The sequence below is a fragment of the Microchirus variegatus genome (assembly GCF_963457635.1).
Source record: "Microchirus variegatus genome assembly, chromosome: 21".
In the NCBI taxonomy this organism is placed as follows: Eukaryota; Metazoa; Chordata; class Actinopteri; order Pleuronectiformes; family Soleidae; genus Microchirus; species Microchirus variegatus.
This window is the reverse complement of record NC_139822.1, coordinates 6,699,872-6,720,498: the sequence shown is the minus strand read 5'-3', so window position 1 is coordinate 6,720,498 and position 20,627 is coordinate 6,699,872. Positions and strand designations below refer to the sequence as shown.

Sequence of the window (20,627 nt, the reverse complement as noted above, 5' to 3'; positions counted from 1 at the left end):
CTCCAAATGTCCCGAAGTAGACTTGTGAACGCTGGGAAACACTGGCCTAAACCATGGATGTATAATAAGAACAAACAAGCCAGCTATTGCATTTTGAAGCAGTTTGCTATGGAAACATGCTATGGAAGAAGAACAGCATCCTTTTTGGTATCAACAGTCACCGTAGTTCTGCGGTGTGCTTAGAAAAGGGAGGCATGAACAGTGGATTCTTCCAGTTGACTCAATCTGCAGTCTCACCATTAGATTTCACTAATTCTTATGCACTAGACCTTTAATAACTCTTCTACAAATGTCAGTATTGTGATGCACTTTTTTCCAATAGTGATATACTTTACTACCAAAACCGCCAAACAGCCATATTTAAAATATTAAGTTTACATTTGCAGCAATTTTTCTGCTTACACAAAAACCCTCGAAGTACAAATAACAGTGTTACATGCATGAACAACAATAGTTTTCTTTCTGTAGTGAGAGCAGTGGAAGGAGGGTGAGAGAGTCAAATGGCTGAAAGCGTGCTGCCAACTATTAGTTGGAGGCTTAAAAAAAACAAAACCAATGTCAGAAAACCATGTTACATTATGTGACATCAACACAACACTTCAAAGAATTTATTCAGTATCATAGCATGACGGTTTAATTTGTCCTTTAAAAACAAAGTAGTCCAACATGGCGGCTTCCATAGAGAAGACCCACCCCTGATGTAAATATAGGGCTCATTCTGTGGTTAATTCATACATTCAGGTGATTGTAAACTGGGTGAGTTAGTGAGAGTGTCTCTCACAGAGAGTGAGGACTGTTATGCATTAAGCAAAACGAGTGTACCAGTGGAATGATAGCCATGGTAGTTAAAAATAGCTACACTTTCCACTTTAGCTATTCTTAACTGCAGAAAAGTACGTTCCATTTGTAGTCGGAACTCGGAATCTTTTAGGTCTGCACCCAGGGATTAAAATTAACACCTTCCCGGGGACGTAATTAATTGTCATCGGGACGATCAATATTCTCTCTCGGGACGACCACGGGACGAAAGAGAATTTTGACTGACTAAATTTTTCTGTTTAAGTTTTCAACGCTTTCTGTGAACCAGAACGGGTTCGCGGTCGGTGGGAAATACTTATGTGAAAAGGTAAATGGCTGCACGCTCGTGTTTGTGTTGTTCAGTGAGACGCAGAGACTGCTGCTGGGAAACACCAATCAACATTTTCTGACATTTTAGGGATCAAACAAGTAGTCGATTAAATGAAAATACTCCTTATTGCAGCCCTAATTTATAAAGTTATTTTTTGTGTGGTTGTGGCAGTGGCGTTATTCTCTGCAGTGCTCTCATTCCTACTGTCCCTAATTTAAACTAGATCTTACACATTTTACCTTTAAATTATCTTAGCCACTTGTCTATAGTACATATATAATGTTTTCCCCCCAAGGTTACAAAACCAAACGATTTTTTAAATTGTTATTATATGTGTAAATACATATATATATATATATACATATATATTTAAACTGATGATACACTTAAGCTGTACAAACACAGTCATGGCTGGTATATTCAAATTCTACAAATAAGCCCTCATAAAATGTTTACATACTGTACCTTTAAGTGGCTCTTTACAGTCCCCATTCTGTTTATCTAGTGCTGGAGGAAACATGACCCAGACTGTGTGGGACAGACAGACAGACAGACAGAGAGACAGAGACACCCCCGCATAGTTTCCGTCAGCCGGGTGACGTCTCCGCCTCTCAGCCCCGTGTGCAGTGTGACGTTAGCGGGCTGTAGTGGAGCCTCTGGCTGCATCTTGTTGACGCTCCGCCAGACTTTTCCAGTACCGAGGAGACCCCAAGCGAGGGAGGACGACACTCTCAGAGACACTGACACACACTCAGCGACCAGGCAAGTGTTTCTAAACGAGAACGGAGCATTTGCGTGACTGTATTTTAATAGTTTGGCGGTCATATTCGTTGGTAGTTCACGATTAACGGTTTAGTTTAAATTGTTCAGTCGCAATGGACGGACTCTGAGAGGGGGAGAAGCTAGCTTTTGCTGTCCCTCTCTGTCTGGGAGTGAGTTAGTTAGTTAGCCTGCTGTAATGTGAACGCTCTCGGTTAGCCTGGTTTATCGGTCACTGCGTCGTGTTTTGCGGGTTATTGTGCTCCGTCGCGGCGGACAGTGCTGCTCATGTATTACCATCTGTGTCCTGGGTGAGACCAAGCGGATCAGCCTGCTTCGTTATCGCTCTCATGGCTCAGGAGAAGCGGGTTAAGTTAGCATGGCTGTGGGGGCTTCATAGCCCACCACCGCAACGCTGGTTATAGCCGAGTGTACCCGGGGTATTTTGGGGGAGCTAAGCTAAGCTAACACCGTAACACGGTCCTTGTTGAACATTAACATGATAAACGCTTCTCCTATGATTTCGACACAAATTGCGCACATTTATGCATTTGTTTGCCTTTTTCACCGCGATGTTTGTTGTCAAAATATTTTATTAACGGTTTAAAATGATGACACACTAATGCGTAATGTTTTAGTCTCGTCTCGAGCGAGTGATGAATTACCATATGAAAATATTTTATTATATTTTAATATAATTTAGGTTTTATTTAAATATTAAAGAGCAAGGAAATGTCGTTTAAGTGAATATGCAACTGACAGAGGAAATTTACACATATCTAATTATTTCAGTAGAACGTAACCGAAAAGGGAATGGGCTATTTTTTTTGCTTCTCATGTACAGTCTTGAGATATACAAGAATGTCAGCAAAATGAAACAGAGGATAAGGGAACGAAATAAGAAAAATATCGCTTTGGAATGACAAACGTGCTGTTTTATGTGTGTGTTTGTGCGTTTGACACACGTGCGAGCCGCGGTTGTACACCCCGCCGTGCCCTCACCCTCATCGGTGTGTGCGTGACGCTGGTCCATGGTGCGTTCACAGACCAGACTGGAGCGTACACAGTGAATGTCATTATCAGCGCTGTCTGCATACCAGTGCTGTCGTGGCGAGCCAACAGAGGAGGCGAGGTACAGTGTGCAGTCTGGAGGAGAGGAGAGGAGAAGAGGAGGGTTTGTGGGATGGAACAGAGCAGGAAAAGAATAATATAAGTGACCGCATTGAGAAATATGTATGTGATACTAGTCAAAGAAAAAATACCCCAGCAAACCAACACGGTTGTTGTAATAACTGTAAGAAACCAGGTTGGAGGTTTTAACCGAAACGCGCTTCGGTTACAATAAAGGTGGAGAAGCTGCCTCTCCGCATTGATCGGCAGTTGGTCAGATATTGCAGCGTTTAAAAATAAAATAAAATATATATATATATTTCTCAATCGTCCCACGGTGATTATTTTCCATTGAAATACCCACACGCGTCAACCCTTCGGTTTATCTATCTGGAGGTTAGCACCGCAGCAGCATGTCATCCAGTCAGTCGGTCGAAAAAAGATAATGGGATGCAGATTATATTTATTTCTTTGTATTTATTTTTTCAAAAGCGTGCAGATTTAGTCACTGTCGTCATTTAATCATTATGTGCTCATTTTGACAAAAAGGGAATCTTGATTTTCAGTGCACAGTTTCCTTAAAATGCATTTGATACAGTACATGATGCATTTTCTTGCAATCTGCCACCTCTCTTGGTGTCATATTGCAGCAGTGGCCATTATTAACTACATGGCATTTTATATTAGAGGATACCAGACGACGTGTTGTTTACCTTATTATGCTAGATTTAGTAATCCTGCAGTAAATGCCTGAACATAATGAAAGGGAAAACACTGCTTTCCACTCAGCTCGGTGTCAAGCTGTGTAAGGACTGAGAGAAGGGGCCGACTGCTGTTCACGCTTTTATCAATTGTTTTTCACAGAGTTGATAGGGTCAGCGTGGTGTAAGCAGACTGGGGTTAAGGCACAGTATGGCTGGGAAGGGCACTTTCACTTGCAAAGTGAAATGTTTTTTAACCATTGTGTGTCACCGTTAAATTAACAATTTAATGGGAGAGAGGCAGGGTGGTTGGTGGGGTTGTTGTGTCTGGTCAACTGGTTTCACTTGTAAAAATTCTTACTTCATGCCAAAAAGTTTGCTTCAAAACCATGAGTGAAAACCTTGATGCAAATTTCCTCAGGGGTTCAATTACAAGGGCTGAAAAACCCCATTTGTTTGTGTGAAGTATGGTAATGGCCATTTGGTTTAGTGGTCCATGCAAACAGCCATTGACTTCTCTCCCCAACCAGGAAACAACCATAAAGCAGTTGAAGCCATTTCGAGGAAATTATAATCTAATGATTAGATTGATGTTTCTCTAACTAATTTTGTGGGGACCTGCTTTTTAATGATGGCAGACTATGATGACCCAATTTACAGCATAAATCGTGACAAGAGGATGTTTGTGTATAAGATAATGTTTCTGTTTATTGTATACAGAACAGGTTTCCTCCGGGGTTTTTTTTAAACCGTGGGGAAGGTCTGGGGGGGACGACGACCACAACGACATGAATTTTGTAATGCGAAATTATGACTATTTCAAACTGAATGTTTTCTAAATACATTATTGACTATAGGGTTTCCGGTACATGAATTGAAAATAAGAATTGAAAACAGGACCTTGCAGTATCACTAGGCTAAAACAACAAATTAAAGATATAAGTTAAATAACTAAACTAGTCTATACTGAATACAGCCAAATAAACATCTTTAAATAAACAATGGCATTACCTAAGCTAATGTTATGTCGTGCTGTTCAAAACGTGTCTCTGAAACGTAACAGGTTTCCCTTATCAATAGAAAATGAAGTTTTACAGTTAAAAATGAATATACAACAAAATAATATCTCTCTCTACTGTATAACCAAAGACTTAACATGCTTTATTAGGCCTAAAGTAATCTCTCTTTAACAAGTGTCAATGGTACAAAAATAAAATAAAAATAAGAATCTCTCTGAAATAATGATAGAAATAATGCTTAACTTGTATTAACCAATCAATAATACATTTATCACGATGTAAACGTTTCATTAGTGTTAATATATTTGTTTCGATCACTGAATGAAGCCTGTCATATTTGGGACAACACTCAGGACCTTACATTACTTGAACAAAACTCTTGAGCAGCATTTGTTTGTTGTTCTTTTAAACCGGTATGTGCAGACAGCGTGAAGACTTATTGGCACTGGGCGGGAGGCGGGGAGAGAGAGAGCACGAGCGAGTGAGGTCTGTGGTCTTGGCCATTAGTTCATTTACCTATTTTTGTGTTGGTAATATGTTGTGAACAAAACTGTATCAAATATAACCTAGCTTAGCTTAGGTACATATCTTTCACCCTTTTCGCTCCCTCCACGTCGGACTGTTGTCTCAACTCTCTTCGTTTTTCGCATGCTGCAGACATGCAGGTGGTGACTCCGGTGTTGGTTTTTTTAAAATAAGAGTAGGCTGCGTAGCGTCACATTTCACGAAAAACACCATGTTTTGTGCCAAAATCACATTATATACAATCATTTACATTAATATAAACATAAAACAACATGAAAACAAGGTTAAAAAAAACATCAACAAAACAATTATTTCTGAAGGTGTTGCAGCTTTTATTTTGCTGTGGCGGTGCGCCACAATCAATTACATGCAGAAACGTGTTGTTCTGTATTGATGTTTGATAAATGAATCACAACTTAATTCTATGCATTAGTTATTGAAACCATATACAAGTAAAAGGCTGGAAACAACAAAATGTCTCTGGGAATGACTGGTTTCGATAATAATTTTTCTGTGTTCTAAATTATCATTTCCTTTTTTTGCATGCTCAGGAATTGGATCAGAACTCAGAAAACTCCAGTCACAATCATGCATGTGTCTAACAACCAGAAGATTTGTGTTGTTTAAAAAGACTCCAGGAAGAAAAACAAAAGACTCCGAGGAATACAAGAAGTCAGTCAGCTGACAGAAACGACAATAACCCAGTGCTCAGACATGGCAAGTACCCAGACCAGTTTGAAAACCCCTTTCAAAGACTTGACCTCATTCAAGGGCAACATGAAACGGCTGTACAGAGAGCGACTAGAAGACGCACCAATCAAGAAGCGTGTGATGGCAGAGATCAACCTGAAGCGTCGCAGCTTAGATTCCCTCCCCAAAACTCCCAAAGTGAAGAGGGAGCAGACTGAGGATCTGTGCCACGACTCTGACATGGATGTGGCAGCCCGAGCTGAGTTACATGTGGTGGGCTCTGCTAAAGCCCTGGACCTGAGCCCTGGGCTCAAACACACATTGGCCCAGTTCACCCTAAGCAGCCAGAGCTCGCTTGGGGGCCCAGCTGCCTTCTCAGCCCGTACCGGCCATGAGCAGTCCCCAGCTGGCATGCCCCCACTACTATCTCCTCCTGTTCTAGGAGGTGGCCCTCTGCTGGTACCATGTGACAGCTCTACTGAACTCACCCACTCCCTTCTGGAGGGAGAGTCCATTTCCTGCTTTGTTGTTGGGGGAGAAAAGCGTCTCTGCCTGCCCCAGGTGCTCAACTCTGTGCTCCGTGACTTCTCATTGCAGCAGATCAACACTGTGTGTGACGAGCTCTATGTCTACTGCTCACGCTGTGATGCTGAGCAGCTGCACATCCTCAAGGTGCTGGGCATTCTGCCGTTCAACGCACCGTCCTGTGGCCTCATTACGCTGACGGATGCACAACGGTTGTGCAACGCTCTACTGCACCCTGGGGTGGCCTTGCCTGCCGACCCCAGTTGTAAGCTGTCGGCTCATGGCCTGCTGAAGGAGAGCGAAACCAGCTTCCAGGTGGAGCACCAGTGTCTGGGGAAGTGCCAGGGTCTCTTTGTGCCCCAGTTCTACACCCAGCCCGAGGCGCCCTGCATCCAGTGTGTTGAGTGCCAGTTGCTCTTTTCACCACAGAAGTTTGTCATGCATTCACACAAATCACCTGATAAGAGGACCTGCCACTGGGGCTTTGATTCAGCCAAATGGCCCTGCTACCTGCAGCTTGCCAGAAAGTACCAGGACACGACTGAGGAACCCAAGCTCAAGCAGCTCCTGGATGAGGTCAAAGAGAAGTTCCACTACCAGCTCAAGAGGTCACTAGACAAAGTAAGTGCACTCCTGGATGATACCCATGTCTATGTCTGCACTTGTTTGTAACCGTCATTCTCCATCATTCTCGTGAGGAAACCAAAACATTTTTGTTTGCTGAATAATGTCTTTTCTCTTCTTCTCTAATAGTCCAGTTCTATTTTCTTTGTGTTCAGCAGGTTTGACTTAACTAGTCACTGTTTTCTTAAACCAGAGTTGACCTAGTATGTGTGACAGAGGACGACAGGCAGTACCATTTTCTTTGGTCAGGTCTGATCGGATGTAGTCAGACCAGCTGGCCACAGCTGAAGGGAAGTGCATCATTTGTCCCCTCAGGTCAGCTGGAGGTCACTGTAAATGTCATTGAACAGAAGGCCAATGTATATGAGGTTCAGGATCTACCACATGAATTAGGTCTACATTTTGTAATTATGAACCTATATTTTACATATGGTTTTGTCTTGAACGATGGATGGAATATTTTACCAAATTGTTTCATAAATTATGTTAATAAGTGAAAGTGAAAGTGGTTCTATTTTATTGATGTAATTTTATCCCGAAAGCCAGAATTCTGCACAGTCTTCCAAAGAGGACAATTCTCCCTATTGCTGTGTTTAAATACGACTATATTAATGCCCTATCTGAGCCACAGTGGCACTGCTCTTATTGAAAAGTCTGCATTTAGTGAGGGGGAAAAGGGCTCCTCATTGTTTCCCTGCAAGTAACTGGTGTCTCCCTTTGTGTGCATTGTTAGAAGTAAAATTGGGTTTGTGTCTTTCTCTGTTTACCGTGGTTTGTTCACAATCAAATCACCAGCTGGTTTTAACCAATGAACAGAAAGCGACTTATAAGTAAATTATTGGGTTCTGAGAGACAGCTAAATAAACGTTTCTGAAAGACAAGACACACATTTCGATCTGTTTTTGTACCTTTGGGAGATGTTTTTCTCTTCTGGCTGGTGTAATTTTGTGGGAATGCACTTGGAGTACCGCCGTGTCTCACCTAGTGTCCCACTTCTTTCCAGTCATCCTCAGCTCCCCCTGCGATTGTCTAATTTTTAATTTATCTTTAAAGTTATAGAGTCATAGACATTTAAATGTCACAGAGGAAATGCACATGTGCAATAACATATGTTTACAGCAAAAGAGGAGTCCTGTGTCTGTAGGTGTGTGTTTTTATGTGTGAGACATTGTCTGTCTTAGTATGTGTAACTGGTGGCTAGTATGACACATCGTCGTCTCACACTTCTTAGGCTCTCTGGAGCCCCTGTCTACCCACACTTTCAGGTGTTGTATTTTTTTTTCAGGTGCTTTGGGGGGGAGGGGATTCTTTTTTTGATCTTTAACATATTGTTTGACAGTAGTAACTAGATTTCACCTTCTGAGGGGTTGGTTGCTGCTGAAATGGTGTGAAAAACTGGAAATTGCATTTTTGTCCCTGTAGACTTGCATACATGGGCACAAATGGACACATTCCTGGAAAGACAGATGCCTGTGGGTCTAGAGGAAGCAGGTGAATATTGGCATTCAAAGAGGATGCCCTCCACTCCTACCCTCAACAACCACCGCAGCGGATGTGTGTGATTGGTCAGAGACAAGAGAACTGGGCACCATCTCACTTTACTCAATCAGGAATTGGGGGTTCCCCTCCAGTACCAACCACTCTCTGTTTATGTGTGTATTTTATTGTGATGCAAGTGTGTGTTTCACTGAACAGGAAGTGAGGCAGACGGACATCACCCTGAACATCCTACAGACTCTGTCCAGCCGCCTCCACTGCACTGACAGTGTGACTCATACTTTCCACATCCCAGTGGATGTTAGTGGAAGGCCAGCCAGGCAGCTTAAAGTTGCACATGCTTTTTAAAAAGATGGCTCACCTTGGGGTGTTGGCCAAACCCTTTTTCCCCCTCAGTGGCCCTTATTTACACACAGTGTCAATGTGCACATTTTCAAGCTGTTCATTTTTAATGGTGAGCTCAGAGGCCTCTAGAAGAGCAGAGATACAAACAAGTGGAGCTTTCTGGAAGCCGTATTCCCCACTTTCTCCAGCGGCTACTGGTCCTGTATCCTGTTAGGAGTGTTTTGTTTGAGAGGGCGCAGTTAAAAACTCTGCAACTTTCACTCTATAAATAATGCTTTGTGACCTAAGGTACTACACCCTGTCTACTGATCCCAAAAGGGATCAGTAGACAGATCAGTAGACAGACTTTGCCTCATATCCCTAAGACTGAAGCCACTAACAGACAGCAATAGTTTGTTACATAAGTTTTGGTCAAACAATGAGTTATTTTTCCTTCAGGGGTTGTGGTGGACACGTGTACTTTCCACTGGGTCTTATACTGGGTCTGTTTTTCCTTAGCAAGACAGGAAGTAATATACATTCCAATGTGACGATCGTCCCCACCACCTTATGAGGTATCTGTCTCACTGGAGAGACATTTTGTTTATAGGTATTACATGTTTACATGGATTGTTATCAGACAGCAATGTGCGGTGGTGCCAAAATCCTTAATTTGCTCATATTAAATCTTGTCTCAGTCCAAGAACAACAAATGTAGCAATTTCCAGAAAAGAAAAAATATTAGCAGATATTTTAGGAATGTTTGAACTATTGCAAGCATAACCTCATTGAAGAGCAACATTGTGAACATAACTGTGTGCGTTTTAGTTGTCTCAGCCCTGTTTGTAGCGTTGTTTTGGCCCAGAGTCAGAAGTGTCAGACTGAGAGAACAGCCTTTCTCTGTCTGCCTCCCTGGTTGGGCTGACACAGTGGCTGCAGCACAGATGGCAGACAGCTGCATCTCTCTGGCTTCCTCTATTTTCTATTTGAAAACCGGTGACTTCATTACCACGGACCAGTGCATCTGCACTCTCTGGCTGTCTCCTGGGCTGTCTGTCTGTCCACTTGTCAGTCATTCTCTTGGGCTGCATCTAATTGAATGTTGGCAGGCATGATAATCATTGACTGTGCTGCCTTCCCCTATCTCAACATATCCCTCTATTCCTTCATGCCAGTCAAACCTCTTTCTGCTTCTCTTGGGTTCATGTCCTTACACATCTTGACTTATGGCCCACTGTCTGCTCCTCATTCATCTATCGCTCAACCCAGACCGTTCTGCTGTTGCCCACGTCTGTAAACAGTCAGTAGCCCCTGGGCCTCGATCAGCGGACAGTAACAAAATTAAACAGCTGAATGACCCGATAAGTTGATTGTTACATAAGGCAAAAGACCACTTGTGTGCGAGGCGATTGAGAGGAAGGCCATTGGCTATTGATCGGGCTTCCAACTGTGATGGATGTGGCGAGTTGCTGGGTGACATGGGCATTGAACCGAAGAAGAGATGGACCAAGGCAGGAGGAAATGGAAGAAGAGGGAAATAGGGACTGAGACTCGGTTATGGCGGCCACAGCTGGTGTTGCATAAGTTCCTGTTTGTGTTAAGACATGTTCACCAGTCTCTCAGTTTGACCTGTCCTTCTTCTTGGTTCTTGTGTAAAGAAGTAAAGTGCAGAGAGGAGGAGTAAAGAGCATGAAAGTAAGAGGATATGGGTGGTAAGGCTAGGACAGGTGTGTCTTGCTGCTGGTTCAGTCACAAACTGCTCTCTACACTTAGGTCATCTTCCATGAAACAAGCCTTGTCAGGCAGGTTGTTCCAGGGGGCTGGGGCCCCAGCTCTTCTTTCCCCGAGTTGAAAATTAACCTTCCCAAGACCTGAGCTGAACCACACATCTAGCCTGGAACATCCCTCTTGGTTGGCCAATCACATGCTGGCGAGCTCGCATTTCCTGAGCGCTCTCCTCTGCCCCACACCCGTACACACATTTCTATGTGTGTCTATGCTTTTTCCTAAGAGTAATTATCCACTTATACTACAAACACTCACAGCAGCTTCTTTGAATGCTGGTCTAGAGTAACCTACAGTCTATCCCACTTGTATGTAGTTTGGTGTGGAAGACTATCTGTGTTCCTTGTGCTAAACACCCCGAGCCTTGGCCAGTGTTTGCAGCCTGTTGTAAAAGGATAAATGGGGCCCCACAAGGTCGGACGGGCTGAGCTGAGGGGGCCTCTGGCATGTCACTATTAGGTCAGTGCCAGTACCACAGCTCCATAACAGCATTGCGGCTAATTGGAGGTAGGCCAGAGTCATTAATTTTGTTTTAAATAGGCAAGAAAAATCTTCTTATGTGTTTTGGTTTCAGAACCAACAATTCAAAATGATCGCATCCCCCTGCCACAGTCCAGTTAACCACTTAAATTAGTTGTCCACTCGCTCATGGCTTTTCTTGTACACAACCCAGCACGGTTAAAACATTGTTTTTATTGGTTGGCTGGTGCTCAGTTTCCCACCACAGCTGCAGCTTGTTATTTTTGACTGTTTCCTTGGCTCAGACCTTTATTCACCTTCCTCACCAATAGGAGAAGACGATGCTTTGCTACATGTTTCTGATGTGTTCAAACCACAGCAGCAGGCACCAGAGATAGGTCGGTTCAGATACAGTGGAGCCTGTGCCACGTCTGCCAGCAGCCATATAGACTAAACAATCTTGCGAAGCTCCTCCCTGCTTAATACTCCCACAGGCTTTTAAAAGGCTATTTGCCACTCACAACAACACTCAGTCAACGTACTAATCTAACTAAGCCCTCTTACTAATGTTAAGCTAATGTTTGCTTGAATATATCTAACCTAAGCATCACCCCATGAACTCAAGGAAAGACTAAGGAATGTTACAGAGAGAAGATGGCAGCTACACACTGTTGCTTCTTCATCCTCTCATGTTGGAATGAGGACTGGATGCTTTAGTGATTCATTATAGACATTACTTCTAGTCCTTTTAAAGACAGTTTGTTTGTAGGTTCACTGTACACTGTTGACCATTTGTTGCCCGAAGGTAAGGGGGCAGGGGGGGGACATAATTTGCTCTAAGTTCAAACATGACTGGAAGAAGAGAAACTAGTTTGCATTGTTATATGTTTGACAAGCTTGCCTGGGTTGTTTTGTGTGAAAACAGATTAATGAGGAGCCTTGGTATTAATTAATCAATGTGTTGATGAGAAGATTAACTGTCCACTCTCTGGTGTCCCCGGGAGACAGTCGGACAAGCAGGTTGTGGGTGTGTTGGGGGCAGGGAGGGAGTTGGAGGCCGAGGGTGTTATACTGTAAAAGGGCTGTGGGGGAGAGACAGCCAGCCTGTGTGTGTTTTGTGCAAGCAGAGCAAGCACCTTTGCATTTGAAAGACTTTTCTGTGCCGCCTTCCCAGTGGGAATGGTGATTAATGAAGACTTAAATGGAGAGATTCAGAGACACCGCTTTCCATAGGGGCACCATAAACAGACATGCATACACACACCATATAGGCATTTAGGTCGCCTCTTATATTTTCACCCACAGGCACAGTCTCCCAGACAAGGAGATAAATACAAGATATCAAAGCTGTGTCATGAGTCCCACAACACATTATGCTTAGCTGCTACACTGATCAATTATGCATGTTGCAAACACAGAAATCAGGAGAAAATAGACGGTCTATATGATTAAAGGAATCCCCATCTTTCCCCTTTGTCAGTAATGCTTTTGCATGTTTGGTAATAGCTCATCATTTCCCTATGGAAGTGATTCTGCTTGATATGCTTGACTGAGTGTCCTTGTCCTTTTGTCAAATGGTACCACATGTTTAACAATGGCTTCCAGTGAAAGTGCTGCCAAGACCCTTGTTAGTTTTGACCTTCTGCCTACACTGCGGATGAAAGCAGAGAGCAGTGACCCACTGTGAGATGCAGACCTGCCAAGCCTGGGTAGTAGGTGATTACTTGTCTTGTAAGTCCTTTATTTTGCAGGCTTACCTTTGCTCCACTAACATCAAACTCCTGACAGATTTGTTTCCATTCAACTGCCTACTGGCTGCCTCCATAGCCTGTAAATCCTGGACTCACTAGGAGTTTGACTAATGTTGCACTGGCCAAGCCTGTAAAGTTAGCAAGTTGGAAACACACTGCATTATCAAAGGGGAAACAAGTGGCATTATGTGGTTTGACCTGACCTCCATTTCAGTTTGCCTATGGCATGCTGAATGTTGATGTGTTTATCTCACTACCATTCCCACCTGCATGGGGGCTCGTGGCAATCATCAGTCTCCCTGATATTTCTTAGGGCAGACACATACATGCAACCCTACGGTAGTCTTTGCCTCATCTCCCTAAGCGGTCTATACCAGCTAATCTAGAGTTTGTAAATAGAGCACAATTTCCCTCTGGATCTTCAACAGTCCTACTGCACCTTATACTACTTAGTATAAGCTAAGTAGTAGATAGTCTTCAAGGTCGTTGACCTTCAGATGCAATTAATTACAAAATAGGTTTACAATATAGTTAAGGCTTAAGGACAAATCTTTGGGTGTTGCATTTGTTGAAGTGATTCAACTTCTAATGGTCCTTCCTGACTGTACCTACGAAACAGAATAGTGCATGCTAACTCTTGTTCACTCTGAAGTTATATTTCCTTTTGTGTCCTCTTCGTTTTCTGGTTTCTCTGTTGCTCATACTGAAAACGGCCTTGGTCGTGAGCCGACTTGGTCATCACAGACCCTTATTACCCTTTATCCTTTAAACAGTAAAGCATTGCCTTGTGGTTTACAGTCTGGCTACATTTTAACCAGTTCCTGTGACTAGTGCACTTTGTTATGCCAAACATTTTCTGTCATCACCTTCAAAATGTACTGGCTGAGATGCATCCGGATGCCAGATGAGTCCAGATTGTTGTCAGATTTGTACAGTACTTGATGATTAAAATGACTCATGTTGAGAGAGAAAAGGGAGTTGCCCCCAGGAAGATAATGTATAATTTGAGCAATATTGCCCTTTTCTGTTTGCTGTTTTAGCGGACACCACAATTTACCTTTTTCAAAAAATAATTGGGCCTGTTGAAATAAAGTAACCGGAGGTGAATTACAGAAATTCTGTGACAGTGACTTCACCATGACAAGAGGGATGACTTGTCTCCATGTTGTCTCCATGTGACAACATGTAGTACAAGTAGCACAGGACACACGGCAGATGACAGTCCAGTGTTCATGATTAAAGGAAGTTTAAAGGGTCAAACACAGACAGTGTTGCACAAAACCACTTTTCACCACTTCCTCCATTCACCACGCCAACCCTTTCCTGCAGTGTGAGTCATGGTGCTCCATCAGTGCTGTGGTCTGGTCTCTGCTCATCAGCGTCATGGTGGAGCCAGGACAGAGATTTATCACCGTTCCAGTCTCTCACTCACTTTGTTTGATCTACCCCCAGGTGTGTTCACTTAGAGCTCTGACTCAACTGTAATGACATTTCCCATACACAGCCATGTTTTACTTGGGCTGTTGTCAAGCTCGCCCAGACGGTTACTGTTTAATGAGGTGAGTCTGGTGATCTTCTGTTACAGGATTTGGTGTTTTTAATATCGGCACAGGCAGGATGGAAATGAATAGCAGCCTCAAATGTTGGTGGCTCTCTGTGCGCAGTCAGTGTTCTTTCTTGAAAATCCCAATTTCATCAGATTAGAAGTAAATGTATGTAGTGACATCTGCATTCCGCCAGCCATTGTGGAACTACTGTGCGTGTGTGCGTGCGAGCGAGCGAGCGACAGGAGAACCCTAGGGGCATGGACAGAAAAGCCAGGCTGCCCATGCAGAGATGAGCAGTGGAGGCACGTCAAACAAGCTCCTGCATGTAATATGGATGAGACCACTGCTCCCTGCACAACATTCAGAGGACCCAGGGCCTGTTTGAATTTAGCTTTCTTTCTTTGAGCATGTCTGTAATAGATTTTACCATGTGAGACATTTTGGCCAGGTGGGGCTGTTTGTGCAGTGGGTCAGCCTTCTAACCCTCATTCCCTGTGTGTCTTGCTCTCTCTCTCTCTCGCTGCAGACAGTGATAACCAGCAAAGCAGAGCAGAGCAGCATCCTGTGCTGAGGAAGAAGTAAACAAACTGCAGATCGATAAATGACTGCATAGTAGGGCAAGGGAGGAGAGATTTTAGTCCAGGGTGAAAAGCCTATGTTTTTAAAATTGTTTTTCGGTATGTAGCACAAGAATTTTGTCAAGAAGCATTAGCACCATTAGCTAATTTTTAAGTTCTTGAACTCTAGACATAAAATGGCCAAGTTAAGATACGATTGTTGCAGATTCCTATTTAGCCACTAAACAGCTGTTATAAACAGGTTTCAGCATGTTTTTTTCCAAGCCATTTTTAGTAAATGCTGTGTAATTTATTGTCAAGACAGAGGGTTGGGCAGTGTCTCCATTTTGTGTTTTCTCTCTTTCTCTCTCTGTAGTGATAGCAGTGCATTTCTGGCTTGCTGACAGTCTCTCTCTGCTTTCAGTCTGCTTAGCAACGCTCACCCTCTCCGCGTTTCTCTCACTCCCCTCTGTCTCCAAGCACTCTGAGTTGTTTTATCCATTCAAATAGTTAGCTCAGCTCCCTCATACAGACAACCAGGCTGTTCATTTGGGTTTCTGTGGTGGAAGCCTGCACATCCCTAATTGCTGATTTGAACCAGTAACCAACCAACCTCCAAACAAATGTCTCATGGCAACACACTTTTCTTTTTAGAGGTGGTAAAGCCCACACACACACATTGGCCCAGATAAAGCTCAAATGATGAGTACTGTCATCCGCAGACTGGCCTCATTCTCAGTTGATGCATCCTCCTGGGAACAAGACATGTGTCTGCTCGTGTCTGTCTGTGTGTGTATGTGTGCATCAACGTTTAACTTGCAGTAAACCACATCATTCTACTCGTTATCCTTCATCGATGTTTGATGGAGTGGTTGTTTGATGGGACTTTTGTTTACCTGTTTGTATGATTGAGTGTGTGTCTGTCTCTTGGCCTGGGTGATTCACAAAGTTGAGCTTCAACAGCTTTCGTAATTAACACACTGGGGGGCAATGGGGAAGGAAAGTAGAGCACACACAGTGAGCTGCTATGCAAGATACCTTGAGCTGCACATGTACAGTTTATACAGCATGCTCTTTTGCATCTAGATGATTTTAAATGCCCATCACTGACTCACTCCATTTTCCTTTATGAAGGATGGACATCACTGACCACAATTAAAACAGGCCTTTAATACTTACTTCATATTTAAACTCATTGCATAACTTTAAAAAAGAGGGATGGAGGGAGGGAATTGTGAGAATGTTGTGCTGATAAGTGACCTGGTAAGAGAGAGCCTATACTCATCACCATACCCTGTGTTACAGTAGCCGAAAGGAACAAACAGGAAATTTCAGTCATCACAAGTCTCTCACCCTTTAGCTGGGCTTATCTTTCACAGGGCTGGACCATAACCTTTCTCATATAACAAACAAGGTTAGACAGATGAGCTAAAGATGGTTGATAGAGAGGTTTTATGACCCTTTTTTTAGAGATAAAGTTCTTAGCCTCCAGGAAATGTTTATTCATTTATTAAGGAAAATATATAAATTATAAACCGGTAACAGCCTCAACTGGTTTTCGTAATCTTCTTTGATAATTTTTAGGGGTTTGGACTGGTTATAATCATGGTTTTGGGATGGTTTTCCATGACTATAGTACCTCCACATGGGCAGAGTCATCATAGCATGTAAAGCACAGCACATCTTGGTTTTACACGCAAACAAACAACAAGCTAGTGACTGGTGACTTTCTTTTCGGTATCTTGAATCATTAGACTCAGTTAATTAAAAAGATTTGTTCACAGAATCGTTCAGTACTTCCTGCATGAGTGGAGTGCAGACTCCGTAAAAGTAAGCAGATAAATCTATAATGAAAGTAATCTTTATTTATGGTGTGTGTGTGTGATGTAGGAGTGGAGGATACCTTAGACAGTGTGGCCCATTGTATTCCAGTCAGGCAATTTGTCCATTTATGAGGTAACATTATTACAACTCCTCTCATGCACCGCCATGAATATAGACAAGAGACTGCCATCTGGGATTTGACTGTGAAACATGAGAAACAGAGTAGAAAGGGAGAGATAGCAAGAGAGACAGAAGAGATGAATAGAAAAATTGATCGCATAAGCTTAAAGAGGCTGCTTTTTATGTAAAGGATCATAGTGAAATACTGAGGCTGGTTTCCAAATTAAACTGCGGTCGCTGGTATGGTAGGTGGACATTTATTGAGAGGGGGATTCCTCACTCTTTTAGCTTGCTTCAGTTTTCTCCCTTATAGACTCCCATCCACTGTTTCTCCATTGAGTAGCACTGGCTCTAGCTGTCAAGGCTGTGGTGTGTGGACTGTAAAATGGCTGACTGAAGCTGTAGTTATAGAGGAAGAAGCTGGTGTGTGTGTGTGTGCGCGCGCGTGTGTGTGAGAGATGACTGTCTAGACGGATCAACCATGTGACGCAAAAATGTGCCCTAGGCCTGAAGCCAAAGCAAGTTGGGAATGAACCGTCCTTATCTGTGAGAGAGGGAGAGAGAGAGAGAGAGAGACACTCGCACACACTGGTATGACTAGTCTGGCTGATCCTTATCACCATGCTTGTCTAGCTCTGCTGTTTTCTCTACGTGTTTGGAAAGAGGGAGGAACAGGTTTGTGTGTGTTTGAGGGGAGGCAGAGACGGAGACAGACAGACAGTCACATGTTGTCTCTTTGCCTCCTCCTGTGTCTTGGCTGTCTGCCGCCAGTCTTTTATTTTCTCTCTGTGTCCTTTCTTGTTTCTCCGTGTCAGCTGTTTGTTTTAATCGTCCACCTGTCAGACCTGTCCTCATCTATGTTGTGCTGGTTTAATCACATCTGTGTGTCCAGTGGCTGAATCAATGGGAAACAGAACTAGTTGAATAGTCTCAGTACTTGCTGTATTAAAAAAAATATTTAAGTAGTCTGGGCAGAATGTATGGAATATTCATTGCCTCTTGACTTGATTGAGCACTTGAATATTTCCTACTATTTCATGATACACAAATGTACAGTAATAACATTGTTGAATTAATGAGAAATACTACTAATGCCTTTGTGTGTGTGTGTGTGGGGGAGGGACCTCAGTGAATATATCCAATTCTCAGTACAAACACTAATAAAGGCCAAATTATACTTCTCCGACTGCGTAATGCGTTATCCGGCTGCGTAACCGCGGAAACCCCTCGCGCCCTTATACTTCTCCGTCATGGTGACGGATACGCACTGCATTTTCCCGCCCGATCAGTAGGGGTCTCTATGCAAGGTTTTTGTGCTTCTAGCTACAGTGAGCAATGGCGTCCGAGAGAGAAAGACTGTTGTTGTTGTTGTTCCAGCTGAATAACATTGAATCAGTGGCCGTTTCTCACTTTTCTGTGTCCCGGAACGCAGTTTTAAGACAATGTGAGGCGAGAAATAAGCCATTTAGAATCTAAACATGTGCTGTGTGTTCTCTCTCCGACAGGCTATCCGTCGAAGCAGAGGGCTCTGCGTAACCTATGTAGAGCACTTTACGCAGGAGTATAAATTGGGCTTTAGTCTGATCTTAACTGTTAGTAAAAGCAGGGTTTGTACAGAGCCTTGAAAGTCTGGAAAATGCTTGATTTTAAATATAGTGTTTCAAGGTTTGAATTGTGCTTGAAATTTGAGCACTGTGCTGGGAAATGCTGGATTTACTTTATATTGACCAGTGTTGTAATTACAAAAAAAAACGTCTTCTGGAAATTAAAATAAAATGAAGGTGTAACGTTTTTTGTTCAGCCGTCTCTCAAGAGTGTTGCTCCCCGTGTTTTCTTTCCTGAAGCGCACGCCCCTCACCTGGCGATCGCTTCAGGAATTATCCAGAACCACTTTGCTGCTCACATGGACCTATTGCTCCTCATAACACCATGCCATTTTTCCGTTTCAATGCCGACTGGCTTGAAAAATATAATATATATATTATATAATATAAAATGCGGTTGCGACAAAGCCCAAATGGCTGACAGGCTTACTGTACGTTCTGCAAAAAGGACATAGTGCTTTATGGAATGGGGGAATCAGCACTTACAAGTCATGCCAACCGTTAGTTATTTGAGATAAAGTTTTGGTTCATCTCATATCAGACAATGTCCTTTTGGAGGACTGTTCATTCATGTTCATGTAGCTTTAGCTCGGGTGTTACTTTCAAGTCTCACCAACTGAGCGTGGCAGTCTCGCTTTTCGGTCTTTTGTCACGCACTCCTGCCACACATTGTATTTCTCACGCTGAATAAAATGAAAATATAAAGTTATCTGGTGCGCCGCTATGCTATGGATACGCTATGCTCACTTTAGTTGATACTCCATCTTGTGGCCAAAAGAATAAACCACACCGCTCTGTGTGCTACTTTTTTATTTTGTGAGCTACACTGCTTCACAGAACAATACATTTAAAAAACTTATGAATGGCAAATAAACACAATAGCTTTGTTCCCTTGCTATTTAAATTGGGTTGTCATTTCTGCGAAAGAGCAACAGTAAAACATAAATGAATGTATACAGGAAGGATTATTTGTCATATATATGTATATATAGAGTTTATTTAAAGCCCGGAGTTCCTTGAAAAAGTTGATATTTTATCTTGAAAGTGCTGGAAAAGTGCTTGAATTTTACTCTTAAAAAGCCGTACGAACCCTGTAAAAGACAAGACAACATAGATCAAATTTAAGGGGAACTTTGACGTGAAGCAGCAAAGGAGCTACAATATCTTGTTGTTGCATGGTCTGTCCAGGAAGTATACATCTTACACTATCTCTAGCTTGATCTTCGACTCAGTTGCCGACCGCAGCAGAACAGGATGTGGTTTAGAAACAGACAGGGCGTGACTGACTGTCTCTGAGTCTCTGAGTTTCTGTGTATGTGTGTTCCTATTTTTCTCCCCTGGTGTCTGAACCAGAATGAAAAGACACCCAAGTAAAGGCTGTTTTACTTCCTTACTGAGAGAGCAAAAAAAGGAGAATGAACTGCATTACTCCATCTGCGTTTGCTGCTATCCTTTGCCCTATTCCTCCCTTTCTTGAATGCCAGGTGCATGAATGGCTCGGAGGGGGAGGAGTAGGAAGGAGAGGAAGCAGGAGGATGGGTGGCACAGTTATGTTTTGTGAGCCCAACAGTTTCTGCCCCATGAATGAGATTGCAGCGATTGCTGGGGGTTTGTATCAGTTTTCAAACGTTTCATACAAAGCCACTGGTGCCAGCATTTCAGCAGATGTGAGAACAATTGGACCCAACAGTGTTTATACGTTTTTAGGGCCCAAAAGAAATGTTAAATATATTTTAAATAACATACTCATTGACACAAAAACACACAAGGCCATCTGTTCTGAGATGAAAGTTCAAACAAAGGCCTGTGTCCTCTTTATTGTGCCATAGATAAGTGTTGCCATTCGGGGTGTGACTAGTTGGGCTCGTATGCATGTGATTGTCTGTTATGTATCCTGACCAGGGTTTTACAGTTTTAGATTTTCTGAAACACATTCTCTCAAAAGTCAATTCATGTTGCCTGCTAAAAACTATACTACACAGACTTGCAGGGATGCAGCTAATGGTCATGTTTTCTTAAACATTGGATTGTTTTGTCTGTAAACGTTGGTAATATAGAGAAAAAAAACCCTCCAAGA

The 20,627-nt window shown here is 42.8% G+C and overlaps 1 protein-coding gene across 1 annotated transcript in view; it reads left to right on the top strand.

The window, feature by feature from the left end:
- Window positions 1-5,957: 5,957 nt before the first annotated feature.
- The window catches only part of skila (SKI-like proto-oncogene a), a gene marked incomplete at its 5' end in the record, with an annotated part of 30,010 nt that continues 15,340 nt past the window's right edge, over window positions 5,958-20,627 (top strand). Inside the window, one exon of the mRNA XM_083907734.1 lies at window positions 5,958-7,079. Within this exon, the coding sequence (XP_083763860.1) occupies window positions 5,958-7,079 (1,122 nt within the window). The remainder of the gene's footprint in view (window positions 7,080-20,627) is intronic.